The following is a 20909-nucleotide window of genomic DNA, read 5'->3' on the forward strand; positions in this document are numbered from 1 at the left end:
TGTTACTTCGTTTACATGAAGGGCTGTGAGAACGCAAATCAGAGAAATAATTTATGCAACAATGTTTGCACATGTGAGAACATGACCTATGACATCAGAGCCCTCTCTATGACATCATGTGAGAACATGACCTCAGATGACCTTTTCCACGTCTCGTTGGGTTCTCTCTGGGCCACTACTAAGGCATGTAGCGTTGTAAATACAGAGAGACTACTAACGTCCTCCAACTTAATGCTCCAAGACACCATACAGCCACGGCACAAATATCAGAACAGATATGCTGCTGATGCTCATGGATATTGCTTATGATGCTTTGCCATCGTGTCTCAATGAAACAATGTTCTTTAAAGAGATTATTTCTGATATTGTTTTATAAAATCCTGAATAATTCCATAAGGGGTTTGTTTGCATAATTTCAAAGGATTTACATGAATACAGTGGAACATCATTCATAAGACAACCTCTGTCCAACACGGCCGTGACCATAACCATCACCTGCTGTTGTAAAGTGTTATACACGTGTTATAACTCAATATATCAATGGTTACAGCTGTGACAATGGACCTATCGCTAAGCCACGCCCCCTTTGAAAACTCGGACAAACAAACAACGCTTCACTGACAGTGACTGACTGACCGACCGTGACTGAATGACATTCAATGACTTACAATGGCGGGAGTTCGCACATTTCTGATTTCTGATTTACCACAGCAAGTAATAGACATGTTTTTTTTTAAAGATGACAAGAATATTTAGTCTAGAAGCTTTTCACCATCAGATATCAGCCATTGTTAGTCCGAGTTTTCTGCCTGTCTTGACTTTTGCTGTGATATGATTGGACAATTTGGGGGGTAGTGGTGGTCTAGTCTAGTGGATAGTGAGTTGGACTTGTGATCGGAAGGTTGTGAGTTCAAATCCAGCCTGAAACCACACCACTACTAGTGTGCCCTTGAGTAAGGCCCTCAGTTACTCCAGGTATGTAATTCGTAATTGTAAGTCGCTTTGGATAAAGGCGTCTGCTAAATGGCAAAATTATTTAAATTATTTACAATTTCTATTTTGGGGCGCGGCTTAGCGATAGGTCCATTACAGAACAGAAAAGTGCATCCCTGAGATAAAACAGGTACAATACTGGTCAGAATCTCTGGGCTTTCTGCTTGAAATTATCGAACTAGTTTAACTAGTTATTATTTATTTATTATTTATTTTATATTTCCAGAGGATTTGATTGTGTGCTCATTCCTCGACAGCCCATGTAAGTGTCTGACATACGGCATTGATAATAATACCTCTTAATGTGCATTTCATGATTGTCAAAAAACGAACTAACTGTTAAGCAAATGGTCACCACTGGAGAAAACCAGCGGCCCTAAGGAAGGTTTGGACCTAGACAGCTGAAGAGAAGGTGTTTTTGTTGGTTACTAATACTGTGTTTTAGTTCAGCATCTTTACTACACATAAAAGGCTGCAAAAAGGCATATGGAAATGTAGTGAGCAATTTACATGTTCCTCTATATCAGTGGTTGTCAAACCTCTCCTCTCCCCAGCCACTCCACATATTTGATCTGTTCCACCACCAGCACACCTGATTAAACTAATCAAACCATAATTGCTCTGTACTTGATTAGTTGAGTCAGGTGTAGCTGGGGGTCCCCGAAGAGAGGGTTGACCACCACTGATCTATATCAACTCACATACCTCAGTTAGACGGAAATACATACAGTATTAAAAGTGATTAGAAAATAAAGTGATTAGAAAAAAGCGAGTGCACAGTCAGTGCTCGTCATTGGCTGACAGTCGTCCGATACAAACCCCAGATTGAGACCAACGAACAGCGAGGGTTCATAGTTCACATGTTGCTGTTTAAATCCAGACACACTTCCCCCATGGAGCAGGGGGGGGGGGCAAAGTTATGTGGGTCAACAGGACCCCCCTCCTCTGTCTCTGGGTCGGACTGCGGAGCTCTGGGTCCCTCAGAACCATCAGAGAGACGGGTCGGAGTTAGCGTGAGAATCTCAGTCCCAGCGGGTGTGTCCTCCGAGGGACAAGTGTCCGTGTCCATGGACACGCTGGGCCCGAGGGGGGGGGGGTCCCGTGGGTCTGGGGCCCCCCCGAGGCAGGGGGAGGACAGGGGGGTGAGGAGGACGGACATGGGGAGGTCTGAGGAGGAGAACCGGGCCAGCAGCTGGACCTGGTCTGGCTCGGGGCCCGCCTCCCCGCAGACGTCCTGGCAGAGCCCCGTCAGGCTGAGCAGCGTGTCCTCCATGCTCCGCTTCATCTGCCCTCGCTCCACCAGGAGCTTCTCCTTCTCTCCTCTCTGTGGAGGGAACATGATGGTAAATGGTAAATGGACTGCACTTACATAGCGCCTTTTTTGCTGCTCCAAAGCGCTTTACAACGGCCTCTCATTCACCCATTCACACACACATTCACACACCAATGGCGGCAAGCTGCCATGCAAGGCGCCGGCCCGCTCACTGGGACCAATTTTGGGTTCAGTGTCTTGCCCAAGGACAAAAGAAAGAAAAGTCTGATCATTACATCAGATACCGACATGAGGACCAAAGTATGAGTTAAACGGACACGTACCAGAGAGTTAATCTCAGTCTGTAGTTTAAGGACACATACCAGAGAGTTAATCTCAGTCTGTAGTTTGTGGACACATACCGCAGTGTTTCCTCTATATGCATTTATTGGTGGCGGGCCGCCACGAATGAATTTCCTCCGCCACGATTCAGTCCACACAATTATTTTATTTCTTTTACAAAAAATAAAAATAAAAAAAATATTTACATTTTAGCTGATTAAAATATATCTGATCCTAGATCAGCGCTATAATGGATGTTGACTAAAAGTGCACCTAAATCCACGCCCATCTCTCTCTAACCGCTGATCCAAAATCAGATTAATGACATTAGGGCTACTCCTGATTGGTCTAAATGTGAACCGGCATGAGAACCGTGCAGACTCAACCATCCCCGCTCAGCTTCCGAAATGCTCGGGCGCCTGTGTTTTCTCCTCGCAAATAACGGGCTAAAAGTCACCGGTAGCACCATCTAAAAGATACAAAAAGCCGATCTAGCTAGCTAGGTGCACAAATAAGATATCACGTTAAATAACAGCGACAGATGGATGGATTTTTCAAGAAAAAAGATGTCCCAGACACTTCAAACATTGCTGAAGCTAGCAGTGGCTATGAGCGATACGAAACTGCATGGCTGGGTGTCGTATTGCAGGATTTAAGTTTCTCTCTATATTTCGGGACGAGGAGCAGCATGGCATGGTCAGACCTTCCCAGCGGTGCCCTCGGGAACGAACGGTAAGCCTCGTTGATAGTAACGTAGCAGTGGTCTAGTATGTTAGCTCCTCTGCTGGGGCATGACACCTGTTGTTTGTAATTGGGAAGTTCTGTTGGTGTGATTAAAATCGCCGAGCACAATAACTGCTGCGTCGGGATTAGAGTTTTCCACAGAGGAGATGTAGGTAATACTTGGGACATTGCAATTGAAATTGCGTTCAAAGTAAAACACACACACACACGCAAATATTGACAGTAGAGCTTGGCTTGATAGTGTATATCCCCACTGTGCTGGGTCGCCTCCACACCTGGCACCACAGAGGCCCGTTAATAAGACTGCTGTCTGTGGATTAGTTCGAAGAAAATGTGTCCAATACAACGTTGTAGTTGTTTAGTACAAATGGGTCTATAGCAGCTAGGTAACATTAGTCCTGTATCAGAGTTGTGTTGTTGGGTCTTGTAGCAGGGTTGGGTTAGCTATAGCAGCTAGGTAACATTAGTCCTGTATCAGAGTTGTGTTGTTGGGTCTTGTAGCAGGGTTAGCTATAGCAGCTAGGTAACATTAGTCCTGTATCAGAGTTGTGTTGTTGGGTCTTGTAGCAGGGTTAGCTATAGCAGCTAGGTAACATTAGTCCTGTATCAGAGTTGTGTTATTGGGTCTTGTAGCAGGGTTAGCTATAGCAGCTAGGTAACATTAGTCCTGTATCAGAGTTATGTTGTTGGGTCTTGTAGCAGGGTTGGGTTAGCTATAGCAGCTAGGTAACATTAGTCCTGTATCAGAGTTGTGTTGTTGGGTCTTGTAGCAGGGTTAGCTATAGCAGCTAGGTAACATTAGTCCTGTATCAGAGTTGTGTTGTTGGGTCTTGTAGCAGGGTTAGCTATAGCAGCTAGGTAACATTAGTCCTGTATCAGAGTTGTGTTGTTGGGTCTTGTAGCAGGGTTAGCTATAGCAGCTAGGTAACATTAGTCCTGTATCAGAGTTGTGTTGTTGGGTCTTGTAGCAGGGTTAGCTATAGCAGCTAGGTAACATTAGTCCTGTATCAGAGTTGTGTTGTTGGGTCTTGTACAGTTGCTCAAAATGCAGATAAGAGAAAGTATAGGCTAATATCAAACAACAATCCTAGAGATGACTAACTCAAACGTACGCATAACTAAATAAAAGCAGGCCAACTAACGACAGCTACACGCCCTCAACTGGGAACATAAAGGATAAATGAATTTTGCAATCGAACGTGTCCTACAGCGACAGCTGGTCGTGCAAATGAGGATCTGGGAAGATTTTTGGAGCTTTTTTTTTTTTTTGCCATCCTCCCTCTAGTTTGAAATTCGGTCGTTGTTTTGAGCGCGCGTGCGCGTTTCATGCGCGTGCACGCGAAAAACAAAATCGCGGCAGAGCTATCCGCCACCAATGGAAAAATTCCTGGAGGAAACACTGCATACCAGAGAGTTAATCTCAGTCTGTAGTTTGTGGAACATACCAGAGAGTTAATCTCAGTCTGTAGTTTGTGGAGACATACCAGAGAGTTAATCTCAGTCTATAGTTTGTGGAGACATACCAGAGAGTTCATCTCAGTCTGTAGTTTGTGGAGACATACCAGAGAGTTCATCTCAGTCTGTAGTTTGTGGAGACATACCAGAGAGTTAATCTCAGTCTGTAGTTTGTGGATGCTGTCCAGCTTCCTCTTGCGGCAGCGCTGGGCGGCCACGCGGTTCTTGCTGCGGCGCCGTACGTCGTGGACCAGGTCCAGCTGATCGGGGGTCAGGTGCTGCCGCCTCAGAAGCTGCTGGAAGGCCGAGCGACTCAGAGACGAGATCTGCTCCACCGGGAACGGCAGCTGCACCTGGAGAAGAACACCTGGAGTCAACCTCTCATATACTTACCACCGCCATTGAATTTTAAGTTTAATTTACGTTTTTTTGGTTTTTTTGTGGGGCAGTCCCACTCATATTCCTCATTTCATTAGACAGAGATCACCATACTCTGTATAAGTGACTGTTCATTAATGTGCACTGTCCTGACTGAATAAAGATACAACATTTTAAAAAATGTATCGTCACCGACCTCCAGCGCTCTCAGGTTGTTGGCCTCCGTGTCTCCGTCCGTCTCCAGGTCTGAGTCGTCTCCTGAGTTGACTGAGGACATGTCCGGGCTCCTCTCTGACTGGGACAGGCTGTCCCCCCCCGGGGTCTGCCCCCCCCCGCCCCCGGCTCCCAGCTCCCTGAGGAAGGGGCAGTCGCCCGTGCTGGACGTCAGGTCCAGCTGCTTCAGCCAGTGGAAGTCCGCCGCCTTCCTCAGGCCGGGCTGGTCCAGGGGGGAGGCCAGGGGGATGGGGGAGGCCAGGGGGGAGTCCAGTGGGGCCAGGGGGAGCTGCGTCTCCTCGGACTGCGAAGGCCAGAAGCCCTTGGCGAGATGCTCCGCCACCTCCCTCTCCACTACGCTCCTCTCCCCGTACCCTCCCTCCTCGTAGTTCAGGCTAGCGAGCGTGGGGTCGTTGAGACCGACAGCAGCTACACCCCCACCCCCCCCGTCCAGACCAGCCGCCTCTCCCGTCGGCTCTAAGAACTCCGTCCCGTCAACCCCCACCCCCCCTGAGGTGTTCAGCGGACAGACGCTCTCAGCCATCATCAGCTCCCCGACCGACCGATCCAACCGCCGTTCTCCAACTGCCGCCTCGACTACGAGGTCGGCTTTGCTCGCGCTGTCAGGAGACGGAGACGGCAGGTCACACGACAGGGAGCAGTCGATCATACTGATATCACTCTGGTCGTACACCCCCCCTCCACCCCCCATCACTCCCCCCCCCAGCTCTAAGATGTCCCTGTGGGAGAACCCCTGAGGGGAGGAGGAGTCGACCGTGTCGTGGTGTCGCTGATGTTCTGGGCACGGCAGAGACATGACAGGACACACGCCGCTGGACGTCAGCCCGTCTGACGAGGGCGGCATTTGCGGGCCGCAGTTCTGTAAACAGAACTGCTCTTGTTGCCCGCCGTTGCTGCTGCTGTTGACCCCCACCGCGGCGTCCTCCTGTGGGTTTGCGGGACATTGGAGGGACGGGAAGTCCAGTTGAAGTTGAACGTTGTTTCCTCCTGAAAGCACCGAGCCGCCGGTGTGACTGTGTGTTGACGACTCTGGGGGTTTCTCTGTGGGGGCGGGGCTGACGTTGACATTTGAACACTGTGCCACTGTGACGGTGTCATTTCCTGTTGTCTGACCTGTTGCATTCTGGGGCTCTGCCTCAGGAGGCTGGGCTCTGTCTGTGTGGTCTCTGTCGGTAGTGGGGGGGTCTAGACTGACAGGGGGGGGCGGCCGGCCCGTGCAGCAGTCCCTCCTCCTGACCTGGGCGGTTCTTCCGCTGTCGCGGAACCGGGGGATGAGGAAGTCGAAGCAGGCCGACTCCAGGTTGTGGAACCCCAGGAAGCGGGCGCAGCGGTCGATGGCGTGGATGTTGTCCTTGGTGAACAGCAGCTTGGACGTGTACGCAAACTGGAGCAGTGGCTCAAACCCGTCCGCTCTCACCTACAGGGGAAAGAAGAGAAAGTCACATTCAATCTCTAACCTAAAATGGACCTATCGCTAAGCCACGCCCCGAAATAGAAATTGTCCAATCATATCACAGCAAAAGTCAGTACAGGCAGAAAACTCGGACAAACAACTCGCTAATATCTGATGGTGAAAAGCTTCTAGACTAAATATTCTTGTCATCTTGGCTTAGAAAAGAAAGTCAAGAGAAGGTTTGCAGTATACAGAGTAGATTGTCCAACAAAGACATTTAGATTTAGTCATCTAAAAATTACAACCAAGGACTTTCATAAAACCTTGATACAAATTTGAGCTTTTCAAAGATGCCGGTTGAGAGAGGACGCTGGCGTTGCTTGTTCGCCGCTTCTCCGCCCGAAATCTACTAGGTGTAATTGCAGTATACAGAGTAGATTGTCCTACAAAGACACTTATATTTAGATTTATATATTTTTTGTTTGTTTGTATATTTGTTTATAGCCTGTCTCTGCTCACTGTTTCGGCTGCTTGTGTGTTGTTATTGTGTATTTGATGTTGTATATTGTGTGTTTTATGTTGTCTATTGTGTATTTGATGTTGTATATTGTGTATTTTATGTTGTATATTGTGTATTTTATTTTGTATATTGTGTCTTTTATTTTGTCTATTGTGTATTTTATGTTGTATATTGTGTATTTTATGTTGTCTATTGTGTATTTGATGTTGTATATTGTGTATTTTATGTTGTATATTGTGTATTTTATGTTGTATATTGTATGTTTTTATACTGTATGTGGTGTCTTTAACTAAGTGCTGCTTTTCTTGGCCAGGGCTCATTTGAAAAAGAGGCTGGTGTCATGCCAAAACCTGGCACTGCCAAATCCTGGCAGGGCCATCAATGGCCTAATCGTTCAAACTCTCTTGCTAATCGTTTGCTAATCGTTCGAACGTTCGACGTGCGATCTAGACTAGGGCCTACTACCGCAGCAGATTAATGTGTGTATCTTAAACTGCGAAGACAAATGTAATCTTCTTGCACTTGAATAGCATTAAGGTTGATGCAGGCTCACTAGTCAGCTATATAATATATTGTAGGAGTGACGGCAATAACAGGACGATGTAGTCGCTTTGCCGGTAGAAAAACAATCATGTGCTTTATTCTCACTCTCTGCATGCGTACTGACAACAACCACATTCATTCATCTCTGTCCCACATATATCCCGTCATATCACCCGCTAAGCAGCCTGGGTTATGTAGTAAACACAAACATATAACAATGCTTTATATAAGGCTGGAACGCCGTGAATTATGGATACTTTGCTCGCTAACGAGCGGTCACTACACACGTCCCCCCAGAATTCACAAGAACCGGCCCCAAAAAACGGTCAGGGACTCTGATAACTCGCCCAAAGCGACTCTGGCGCCCTTGAGCAGGCACAGGAGACCGAGGCAGGGGAAAAACCACAGGCGAACGTTTGGCCGGCCTCGGAAGGCAGGGCAGGGGGTCTGCAGGAGCTAGGGTCGGGGCTGTTTTAACAGGGGGGCGACCGCGGCGGGGCGGGAGGGCCACCTCGACGGGACGGTCCAAGTCCAGATGAGCTGGCTTAAGGCGATCCACCGAGATGCGTTCCTTACTACCCCCCATGTCGATAATAAAGAATTTGTCGCCTGTCTCCACGACCCGGTAGGGACCATCATAGGGCGGTTGCAGGGGGACTCGATGGGCGTCTTGGCGGATGAAGACATACCCCGCTGCCTTCAGATCAGGCGGGACACATACCTTAGGAACGCCGTGGCATGAGGTAGGGATCGGCCGGAACGACTTGGCTTTGTCCAGCAGAGCACTTCGCTGTTCTGGTGCTGACCAGGGGACCGTAGCACAAGGGAGGAAATCCCCCGGAACCCGGAGGGGTTGGCCGTACACCAGCTCAGCAGAGGATGAAAGAAGGTCCTCTTTAGGTGCAGTACGGAGTCCCAGCATCACCCAAGAAAGCCTGTCGACCCAGCCGTCGCCCCGGAGATTGGCTTTAAGAGCAGCCTTCATGGACCGGTGAAAACGTTCACACAGGCCATTAGCCTGTGGGTGATAAGCCGTATTGCGGTGGCGGGAGACACCCAGCTGCTGAGTAATGGAAGTCCATAAGCCAGAAGTGAACTGGGCCCCCCGATCAGAGGACAGGTCTGAGGGGACCCCAAACCGGGCGACCCAGGTGCCGATGAATGCGCGGGCCACCTCAACTGTGGTAGTCTCCGTCAGTGGGACGGCCTCTGGCCAACGGGTGGTTCTGTCCACCATCGTCAGAAGGTGAGTGTACCCCCTGGAGGCGGGAAGGGGACCCACCAGATCAATGTTGACGTGGTCGAAGCGTCTTTCAGGGACCGTGAACCGCTCCAGCGGGGCCTTAACATGACGATGGACCTTTGCCCGTTGGCATGGCACGCAGGTCCTGACCCACCCACCAATGTCAACCTTCATCCTGGGCCAGACGAATTTCGCTGCAATCAGGCGCTGCGAAGGTTTTCTGCCTGGGTGTGAGAGGCTATGTATGGCCTCGAAAACTTGCCGTCTCCAAGCATGTGGAACCACTGGGCGCGGCTGCTCCATGGACACGTCACAAAGCAGCGTCGTGCCGTCGTCGCTGAAGGGGATGTCCGCCAACTGGAGGCCAGAAACTTTAGTCCTGCATTCCTGGATGTCTGGGTCCGAAGCCTGATCCGCAGCCATACGGGCGTAGTCGATGCCGAGATGGACAGCCCCGATAGTGGCACGAGAGAGGCAGTCAGCTACGGGGTTGTCCTTTCCCGCCACATGCCGAATGTCTGTAGTGAACTCGGAGATATAAGCCAGATGACGCTGCTGCCTGGCAGACCACGGCTCCGACACCTTAGCCATCGCAAAAATCAACGGTTTGTGGTCCACAAAAACCGTGAATGGACGAGCCTCCAGCAGGAACCGGAAGTGCCTGATTGCCAAGTACAGGGCGAGGAGCTCTCGGTCAAAGGTGCTGTATTTTTGCTCACTGGAGCGGAGTTGTCGGCTGAAAAATGCCAGGGGTTGCCAAACCCCCTTGACCAGCTGTTCGTAAACGGCTCCGACGGCATAATCTGAGGCATCAGTTGTCAAGGCCACGGAAGCCTCAGGCACGGGGTGAGTCAGCATGGTCGCGCTCGCGAGGGCTTCCTTGGTGTCTGAGAACGCCTTTGACATTTCGTCGGACCATGCGATGATGTGCTTAGGGGTCTTGCCCTTGAGAGCCCCATGCAGGGGGCGCATTAGGTGGGCAGCCTGAGGGATGAATCGATGGTAGAAATTCACCATCCCCAGGAACTCCTGTAAAGCTCTAATGCTGGTAGGGCGTGGGAGCTGCAGCACAGCGTCCACCTTTGATGGCAGCGGGACCGCCCCAGCAGTAGTGATGTGGTGGCCGAGGAAATCCATGGCAGGCAGTCCAAACTGGCACTTTGCTGGGTTGATGATTAATCCATGATCCAGGAGGCGACTGAAGAGGAGACGGAGGTGGGATAGGTGCTCTGCCTTGGACGTGCTGGCTATCAAGATATCGTCTAGGTAGACAAACACTAGAGATGCTCCGATCAGGGTTTTTGGTGCCGATCACCGATCACCGATCACTGGAATCAGTGATCTGCCGATCCGATATCACCGATCACCGATCACAGCGTCGAAAATGGCAATTGAAGCATTCTATTTATTGTGTAGCATTATTTATGTTTTAAATTATTCTTAACACCATTGACATTGTATATTAAGTATTTAAATGAAATTAGGAGATGAGAAAGTATCATGAATTGACGACCATCTGTTTTATTGAATTCACAACCACCTGTAGCTTACTTCAGGAAAAACAAATAAAATGTGAAAATAAAAATCATAATAAATAAAATGTACACTGTCACATCAAATGTGCAACATTCCACTCGAATGAGAGGAACTAGGGGCTCTTAGAGAACTTGGAGCTTATACTGTAACTGTAGCTTTCCTGAGGAACAATAAACATACCCAAACTAAACTGCAACATAAACAGGCTATAGCCAAATATAAAATACTGTTTCAAGTCAGTCAGTTTCAAGTCATATTTAGGAGGAGATAAGACAGCAAGTCAGCAATAATCAATAAAACAAAAAAACAAAACATTGCACCTAAGGAGATTTCAGACTCAAACCTTACTTCTGATTAAGCAGCATCACTGGCAGATTAGCCTTGAGAAATACAAGCATCTCAGCGTTTTTGGCACTCAGCCTGTTCCTCTTATCATCTAAAATATGTCCTGCTGCTGAAAAGTCGCTCGCTATCTACACTTGTGCAAGGTGCACAGAGGAAGACCTAAAACTCACGCGCTAATAGTTGTTGTTGCTATGGGCCAAGTGACTTCCTGCTCGCGGGGTCACATGACGTCGGTGAACACTACCTACACTACGCTCGTGAAGTCGCGCTGGAACTCTGACCAGCACTCGTGGAACGCCTCTCGTCCAATCAAAGCACTCGGTCCCTTTATGACGTCGAGCCCAGTGTGCGCTTCGGCGCTCTCTGAGCGAATCGACGAACGCAGCAAATGCCGTATGATATTCGTGGTATTGAAAGACCTTGCGTGCGTTCCTCCCCGAGGTATTTCTTTTGAGCAGACATTACAAACGGCATATTTGTTGTCTCTTTCCGACACGGTGTAATATTTCCAGACTGGCGACGCCATTTTGTAAACTGATCGGTCATGTTTGATCGGCCGTTTTGAGAACTCCGATCAAAACCGATCAAGGCCATATCGGCCGATACCGATCGGCGCCGATCAGATCGGAGCATCACTAACAAACACAAAAGGCAGGTTGCCCAGCATGGCGTCCATCAATCTCTGAAAGGTCTGGGCGGCATTCTTGAGGCCAAACGGCATCCTCAAAAACTCAAACAGTCCGAAATGGTGTTATAACCGCTGTCTTAGGGACGTCCTGAGGGCTAACTGGCACCTGGTGGTATCCCCGTACCAAATCCACTTTAGAAAAAATAGACGCGCCCGCTAGATGGGCTGAAAAGTCTTGAATGTGTGGAACGGGGTAACGGTCAGGTGTGGTGACATCATTTAGGCGCCGGTAGTCGCCGCACGGACGCCAGCCTCCGTTGGACTTGGGAACGAGATGGAGAGGCGAGGCCCAGGGACTGTCAGAACGGCGAATGATGCCAAGTGCCTCCATGGCTGCAAACTCCTCTTTCGCGATGGTGAGCTTGTGTGGGTCGAGGCGACGGGCCCTGGCATGCACTGGTGGGCCTTCTGTGGAGATGTAATGCATGACGCCGTGTTTGGTGGCAGCGGCCGAGAAGGTAGGTGTTGTGATGTCTGAGAACTCCAATAGAAGAGGGGAGAACTCATCAGCCGGTGAGACAGCACTGGGCAGCTTCATTGTGGCTGCGTCACTGCGCTCACATGACAAGGAGCCGAACGTCTCAGCGTTGACGAGTCGGCGGTTCCCCACGTCCACCAGGAGGCTGTTAGCGCAGAGAAAGTCAGCGCCTAAGAGGGGAGTAGACACTTTGGCCAACACAAAACTCCATGTAAAACGCTGGTCAGCAAAACACAAACCCACAGTGCGCCTGCCTAAGGTAGCGATTGCACTGCCATTGGCAGCCTCAAGGGAGGGCCCTCGTTTCGCTGTTTTAATGTCTATTGCCGATACAGGCAGCACGCTCACCTGGGCCCCCGTGTCACATAGAAACCGGCGGCCAGAGAGGGAGTCAGTGACGTACAGCAAGCCTGCAGAATGGCCGGCACCCACAGCTGCTAATGAGTGGCGGCCTGTGCGTTTCCCGACACACTGAAGTTGCATGGTGGTAGGCACTTCTTAGCTTTGTTCCCGAATTTTCGATGGTAAAAGCACAACCCCGACGGCCTCACCCGGCGGGCCACAGCAGTAGCGGAGATGGACAGTGGTTGGAACCCATACTCATCCAGGGTGGATGTAAAACACCTCTTCCCAGCTGAGAAAAATATATCCGCTTCCTTGGCTAGCTGACGAAAGTCTGTTTTGATTGAATTAGCCATAGAAAAACGAACCTGGTCTGGCAACTGTTGCAGAAAAAGCTCTTTAAAAAGAAAACACGGCTGATGGTCGCCCAGCAGAGCTAGCATGTGGTCCATCAGTTCCGAGGGTTTTGTGTCACCGAGCCCAGGGAGAGAGAGGAGCTGGCGTGCACGTTCAGATTCAGACAGACAAAAAGTATCTATGAGGTGTGCCTTCAAGGTAACATATTTGTGCTGTGCCGGTGGGTTTTCAATAAGACTCTCGCTGCCGTTGAATTGGTTAGAGCTGCTACCACGTAGTAGTATTTGGTATTATCCACGGTAACATCCCTCAGGGCGAATTGAGCTTCAGCTTGTGCAAACCATGCTATGGCATTTTGTTCCCAAAACTCGGGCAGCTTGAGTGAAACTGCGTTTGTTGTCATGTTCAATGATCTCCGAAAACGTTCGAGAGAAATTCAGGGTCACCAATGTGACGGCAATAACAGGACGATGTAGTCGCTTTGCCGGTAGACAAACAATCATGTGCTTTATTCTCACTCTCTGCATGCGTACTGACAACAACCACATTCATTCATCTCTGTCCCACTTATATCCCGTCATATCACCCGCTAAGCAGCCTGGGTGATGTAGTAAACACAAACATATAACAATGCTTTATATAAGGCTGGAACGCCGTGAATTATGGATACTTTGCTCGCTAACGAGCGGTCACTACAATATAACATTTTATATGAAAACACCTGCTAGCAAGCTAATTTCACACGTAATTTGCTCCGCTCCGCTCCCAAGCGAGGGCTGCCCGGGGGGGGGAACAGACTGTGTGGAGGGGGGATAGGTCGTGGCAGGGCCGGTCTCCTAGCGGCCCACTAGTAACCCGCGCAGAGCTGATGAACTTGAACTTGTATTTTATTAAATAAAGTGATATATCTTTTTGGTACACTGTGGTCGTGTGAGTGGTATTCTCAAGGTTCTGACATCCGGACCAGACTGGTAAAACAAAGGTGGTGGCAGCGGCTCTCAGCCTATCCAGGTTTAATACCTACCAGATAAACTTTATTACAATAAATTCCATAACTGCATACTACTACGGAGCACGCACACACACACACACACGGACGAAATCGCGCAATCAGCAGGTAGAGAGCGCGGAGAGCACCTCGGGTTGGGAGAGCCCTATAAGACCCCGAAAAGTTGAACTTTACGCACGCTGATCAAAGGTACTGTGGTAAACCTACTAGGTGCCATACAGCCACTCTCCGACTCCAGTTTGCGGCGCTCCTAACAACTGAGGTGCGTTCCACGTTCAGCACTGTATCGACGGGTCCCCCGGCGGCACCACCACAACGCGCAGACCCCGGGGGAGGGTCTTGCCACCTGGGCAAGTTAAGTGCCTTTTTAATGTTAACATATACAGTGCCTTGCAAAAGTATTCACCCCCCTTGGCTTTTTACCTATTTTATTACATTACAACCTGTAATTTAAACATTTTTTTAATCAGAATTTTATTTGATGAATATGCACAAAATATTGTTAGTTTTTAAATTAAATGAGAAATATATATATAAAAAATTTATTTAAAAAAATAAAGAACTGAAAATTGGCATGTGCATATGTATTCACCCCCTTTGTTATGAAGCCCCTAAACACTTCTGGTGCAACCAATTACCTTCAGAAGTCACATAATTAGTGAAATGAAGTCCACTTGTATGCAATCTAAGTTACCTTTCATCCCCATCCACCCAGTACACTGGTAAGTCACATTGTCATGGTTTCTTAGGTTTTCATTTTGGAGACATCTAGTGGACATTTTATGACATTACATTCGTTACTGCCTTTATTCAGTGTATATCGGTTTTTGTTTAGTCACATGACGTTTAGTCACATGACGTTTAGTCACATGACGTTTAGTCACATGACGTTTAGTCACATGACGTTTAGCACACTGTTCAGACGTGATAGCTCGTGGCAGCAGCTGGCTGAGAGAAAGAGCTCCGGAGAATCTCTTTGTTTACATTCTTGCCCTGGAAAAGGCTTTGCTTGTAAGTTGCCTTTTCTTTTCTTGTTTAACTACAATGTATGGTGTATATGTTTATAAATACATGGCTTATATTGTTTGAGTATAACTATTTGTGTTGCTGTGTTGATATTGTATGTTGGCTACATACTGTTGATGTTGAAAGTGTAACAGTATAGTTTTGAGCATTGCAGTAATTGTGCTCTTGTGTTTATTTGCAGTTTTACAAAAATAACCAAACGACCACTCATGTTTCTGAGGATTTAGTAAAGAACTGAACTTTACTCCAGCGTCTGAGGATTCATTGATGTGTCAGTGTGTGTTCGCTATCTGTTGAAGTTGCACCCTGGTTACGCGCAGTGGGAACAGAATACACATTGAATAGGGATCATTTAGAAATGTATTTACTCATAAAATGTTATTTTGACTGTACATATCTGTGCTTGTTTGTGTGTTTACACTAACAAGATGGTTATTGCTTACCTCAACAGGAGAGCTGATTGGTGTGATGTTACCTAACCCCCCAGATGTTACCCACCAACCCTCCAGATGTTACCCCCAACCCTCCAGATGTTATCCCCTAACCTACCAGATGTTACCCCCAACCCTCCAGATGTTACCCCTAACCTCCCAGATGTTACCCCCTAACCTCCCAGATGTTACCCCCAACCCTCCAGATGTTACCCCTAACCTCCCAGATGTTCCCCCTAACCTCCCAGATGTTCCCCCCTAACCCCCCAGATGTTACCTAACCCTCCAGATGTTACCCCCTAACCCTCCAGATGTTACCTAACCCTCCAGATGTTACTCCCTAACACCCCAGCTTCTTCGGCGTATGGGTAGTTGTTTTTCCTCTCCACTCCACCAGGCTCGGGGCCGAGGGGCTACCCTTTTACCACCCCGAGACCTGGTTGAGGGGCTCACCCGGGCTATATTTCTGGACACCCCTCCAGAAGCCACGTCATCGTCTCGTCATCTAATACCGACAGACCATGCATCCCGTTGGGTGGGTGGTACACCGGGCAATCCAGGATAATATGGTCTGCGGTTTGGTCCTCTGCGCCACACTCGCACGACGCATTTGGGGCCAAGCCCCATCTGTGCATTGATGAGCGGAAACGCCCGACGCCGGTCCGGAGACGATTGAGCCTCACCCAGGATAGCCTTGGCAAGTCCATCCCGAGGGGCTCAGCGCCGGCGACTGGGATGTGGTCGCGGAGTTTGGAGGTGTTAGCCTCCCACTCCGCGCGCCACATATAATCCGCCCATCCTGCCGCAATGATGTTGAGATCTCTGCATTGCTGCCTGAGATCCTGTGCGGCAGGCACAAATGGGTGTCTCGACTTGAGACGCCGGGAGGGCTCCGCTGTTATAGTGAGCCTATCATGGAGCAGATGGTTATTAAGCTCCACGGCCCGGCAGGCGAGACGTGCTGTGGCTCCCATGCGGCGGAGGTCTGCGGGCTGGATGCCTGCTAGGATGGGAAGGTTGTCCACGGGGGTAGGACGCAGGCATCCTGTCACAATGCGCAAGGCTTCGTTTATAGGCGAGTCGATGAGGCGGGTGTGGGCACTGCGACACCATACTGGGGCGCAGTATTCACTAGTTGAATAAACGAGGACTAGGGCTGCCGTGCGCAAGGTCCTTGCGCCGGCGCCCCAGCCCGAGCCAACCAGTCGCCTCATCAACGCCACACGAGCTGTTAGCTTCTTGCGCAGTGACTCGAGGTGTCGGCGAAACGTGAGCGTCCTGTCCAATGTCACGCCGAGATAGATTGGCTCAGCGGAACATGGCAGGGGAGTTCCATCTAGGTGTACTCTAAGCTCACGTTTAGCCTCCCTGTTGTTAAGGTGGAAGGCAGCCGACACCGTCTTTGCCTCGCTAAGCTTCAATCTCCATTTCCGGAAGTATGCCACTAGTGTCTGCATGTCCTGGCTCAGAATCCCCTCCACAGACTGCCAATTTCCAGCAGAGTACACCACTGCGAGGTCGTCTGCGTAGGCGTACTTCCGCGAGAGTGTGTTGGGCAGGTCATAGGTGTAGATATTATAGAGGAGGGGGGCCAGGACCGATCCCTGAGGGATGCCGTTCTTAAGGCGTCGAAGCCTGCTTAGCTGTCCGCGACCGGTGGTGAGGGTTAAGCTGCGGTTACGGATGAGCTCCATGGTCATTCTGACCATGTGCCTGTCCGGCAGCAGGCGGAGCAGCTTGCAGGAGAGGCCGCGATGCCATACGGTATCGTAGGCAGCCGTCAGGTCTTTTAAGACGGCCCCGGCCTTCTTTTTTGCCGAAAAGCAATCCTCGATGTCTTGAGTCATAAGGGTGACTTGATCTACGGTCGACCTCCCGCGTCGGAACCCGGCCTGCTCACGTGGGAGCAGCGGGTCGACAATTGGTTCGATGCGGGCGTAGATGAGACGCTCGAGGATCTTGAAGGGGATGCATAACAGAGAGATGGGACGGTAACTCTTAGGGTCCCCTTCAGGCTTATTCGGTTTAGGGATCGCAACAACTAGGGCTCTTCGCCAGATTTTGGGGATCTTGAGTTGGCGCAAACAGGAAGTGAGGAACGCTCTCAGCTAGGACTTCAAGGCGGGTGCGGCATGGAGAATAAGCTCCGGGCAGATGGAATCAGGCTCCGGAGCTTTCCCTGGCTTTAGATGCTGGAGGGCAGCAGCGAACTCCTCTGGGGTGAATTCACCGGAGATGTAGTCACTGCTAGGTGTTGGGGCCCTCCAGAGGTCTGACACTTCTTTTGCCACAAGTCGAGACGACTCGCGGTCTTTGCCCTCGTATGACCCACTTTTCACACCCCAGCTGTTACCCCCTTTACATTATTATTACTTACTTTACTTATTTGACTTTATTCTATTATTGTTGAATTTGTGAATGATATGTTACTCCCTAACTATTATTATATACCTGATTGTAACCTGTACAGTTATTTTGCAAACGTTATCCCCCTGATGAATTCCCCCCTATGAATTTTCAAAGTGTTGTGTATATATATTACGTTTATTCCGTTTTCTGAATCAGTGTGGACTCGTGGTGTGTTTGTTCATCGTCTGACATTGGTCTCCCACCCTATTTGGGTGGATCCACGTTTTATTACAATATCAACTACTATACTAGTCCAAAAGTTACATATGACTGTACTTATCATAACTGTACATATCCTATTCTAATGGATCTTGAACGAAACGCGCATTTTTAAATTAAGTTGAATTGCTGTGCATGGTTTTAGGATGCTTAGTCCCTAAGGCTCAAGTTGCATTTGCAACTTTATGAGAAATGATCTGCTGATCAGACCTCCGTTTCTTTCTCTTGTTGACTGCATTATAGGTATTTCACTAATCAATATCATACATTGATGGGGATTAACGGCAGTGTTGGGGATTAACGGAAGTTCGGTTGTGTACTTGCCCACACCGTCATTCATCGTGATTACATTATGATACCATTGAAACCGGGAGCACTTAACCAATAGAGAATATTGCCAACATTGTATTGGACAGGGTGATATGATTTTACCAAGGTCTCCGCCCGAGACGTGGGTGCGCTCCGGGCTCTCTCCCTGCTGATTGCGCGATTTCCTCTGTGTGTGTGTGTGTGTGTGTGTGTGTGTGTGCTGTGCACACTTGCATTTTATAACGTTGTATTTAATAACGTTTATTCCGTTCTGCTTTTATTTGATAGTCGGGGTCTTATAGGGCTCTCCCAACCCGAGGTGCTCTCCGCGCTCTCTTCCTGCTGATTGCGCGATTTCCTCCGTGTGTGTGTGTGTGTGTGTGCTCCGTAGTAGTATGCAGTTATGGAATTATATTTATCACTGTGATGTGATTTAACTAGCCAACTGTTTTCCTCTGTGCGTGTGTGTGTGCTCCGTAGTAGTATGCAGTTATGGAATTATAGTTATCACTGCGATGTGGTAACTCCGTACTACGTTAGCGGAGCGAATTACGTGTGAAATTAGCATGCTAGCAGGTGTTTTCATATAAAATGTTATATATTATATAGCTGACTAGTGAGCCTGCATCAACCTTAATGCTATTCAAGTGCAAGAAGATTACATTTGTCTTCGCAGTTTAAGATACACACATTAATCTGCTGTGGTAGTAAACACAGCGCAGTAGAATGACGTCACAGGCGGTCAGATTTTGGCACTAGTCTGGAACGCACGTCGAACGTTCAGGCCGTTGATGGCCCTGCCAGGATTTGGCAGTGCCAGGTTTTGGCATGACAGCTACTGTCTCAATATGACTACCCTGGTTAAATAAAGGATTAATAAAAAATAAAAAAACATTTGCTGTAATTGATTCTATTTGATAATAAAGTCACATGACAGACGCCATCCTATCAACAACATGAACACCAGTCAGGACACAATGAAACAAACTACCAAGCAGTAGCATTAGGCCTTAAAAGGATATAATATAATATAATATAATATAAACGATTAATAATCATTTAAAAAGTAACTGAAAACCAGTGTGATATCTCTGATATACAACAGTTAGTTACGACCAAGTAATTTGATTGGACAAGAGGCATTCCATGAGTGCTGATATACAGTATAACAGCACTGGGACTTTTAACTATGAGTATCACTCCCAAATGACCGTTAATACAAAGTAGCTAGCCTGCAGATCTTTGTGTTCAGGTTACTAGGCAACAGTCCAGTTGCAGAACAATTTTTTGTTGACGGAGCCAAAATAAATGATTAAATAAACAAACAAATCATAATCTGTTGTCGCTTATTACTGTTAACTAATAAATGGTGCTGTAGAACTGTTGTATAAAAGCAATATCACACTGGAGGTTGTGCTGTTATACTGAATATACCTGCGGCCTCGTACCTACGACCCAATCACAGCCGTGCTGATATTCAGTATAACAGCACGACCTTGAGTGTGATATTGCTTTAACACTAGAACAGCCGTGCCTTTTTACTTACTAAAAGAGCCTCTTTACAATGCTCAAGCTGCTATTTACACACAACGACCACTAGTTGGCTGCTTGTAAATTAGTCTGCCTCCTACACAGAAAAACGGCAAAATAGCTTCATACTAGCTTATCCTGATGTGATTTAGAACATGTAAGGATACTGGGTGGTAGAACGCACATATCTAGGAAAAGTCATGAAAGGAGGGTCCTGAAATTTGATCGAGTGCAAAGACTGCCGATTTTAGAGTGGCCACTAAGTTAATGGCCTAGATATAAAAAAAATCTTTAATCACAACTTCATGGCTGTTCTAGTGTTAAATATAGGATGGAAGGATTAATAATAATGTAAAAAGTAACATAACACCAGCGTGACATCTCTGGATTAGGGTTAGATATATATGATACTGACCTCCTGAGGCAGCGTGATGACCAGGCTGTGTGTGGTGTGGTTGCTGACCCGGCTGTGGAAGTAGTCGCTGACGGAGGCGAGCACGGCGCTGTGGGCCCTGAAGCTGCTGTCCTCCACCACCACTGTCACGTCACACAGCCGGTCCGCCTGCCGCTGCTGGTTCAGGCTGCGCAGCACCTGGGAGCTGTGACCCGCCGACTGGAAGGTGAAGACGGAGGTACGGGGGCTCTGGAGAGGCATGGTGCTGCTCCACACGCTGCTGAGGACAGAGAGAGAGACGCTGCTGAGGACAGAGAGACACGCTGCTGAGGACAGAGAGAGAGACGCTGCTGAGGACAGAGAGAGAGACAACAAGTGTGGTATATTTTAACACACACACATGCATGAATTGTATAGTATGGGCCTGTATTATTTGCCTTTTGACTCTGCATAGTTCTGTAAGATTCTCCTGGCTGGGGGGGTTTTACGGTCCTTTGTTCTTAAAAGGCCATAAGGTCATTTCAAAATGGAACCTGACTGGGGACTGACCCCTTTCCCCCCCCTTGATCATCTCTAAGTAAAGTGATAGGACCGTTGTTTGAGCTGTGCAGACCAGAAGGTAGAAGGGTGTGGACATCCCCCAGCCTCGGCCTCTTGTCCTCTCACAGCCTCTCAGCTCATCCCAACTTTTTCTGTAACTCTGTAAACCGTTATTTTGTTTAATAAATAGTCTTAGAAT

General features: G+C 48.5%; 1 protein-coding gene across 1 annotated transcript; it reads right to left on the reverse strand.

The window, feature by feature from the left end:
• Positions 1–1849: 1849 nt before the first annotated feature.
• Positions 1850–20431, reverse strand: LOC308153859 (transcription regulator protein BACH1-like; the record flags this gene model as incomplete). The annotated part of the gene is made up of 4 exons (XM_080527043.1): positions 1850–2317; positions 4933–5139; positions 5361–6815; positions 20192–20431. 4 exons carry the CDS (start codon positions 20429–20431, stop codon positions 1850–1852), a joined length of 2370 nt encoding a protein of 789 aa, XP_080383169.1.
• Between the last annotated feature and the right edge of the window lie 478 nt (positions 20432–20909).

This window comes from Nansenia antarctica (assembly GCF_963989245.1).
Source record: "Nansenia antarctica genome assembly, chromosome: 1".
NCBI classification, from domain to species: domain Eukaryota; kingdom Metazoa; phylum Chordata; class Actinopteri; order Argentiniformes; family Microstomatidae; genus Nansenia; species Nansenia antarctica.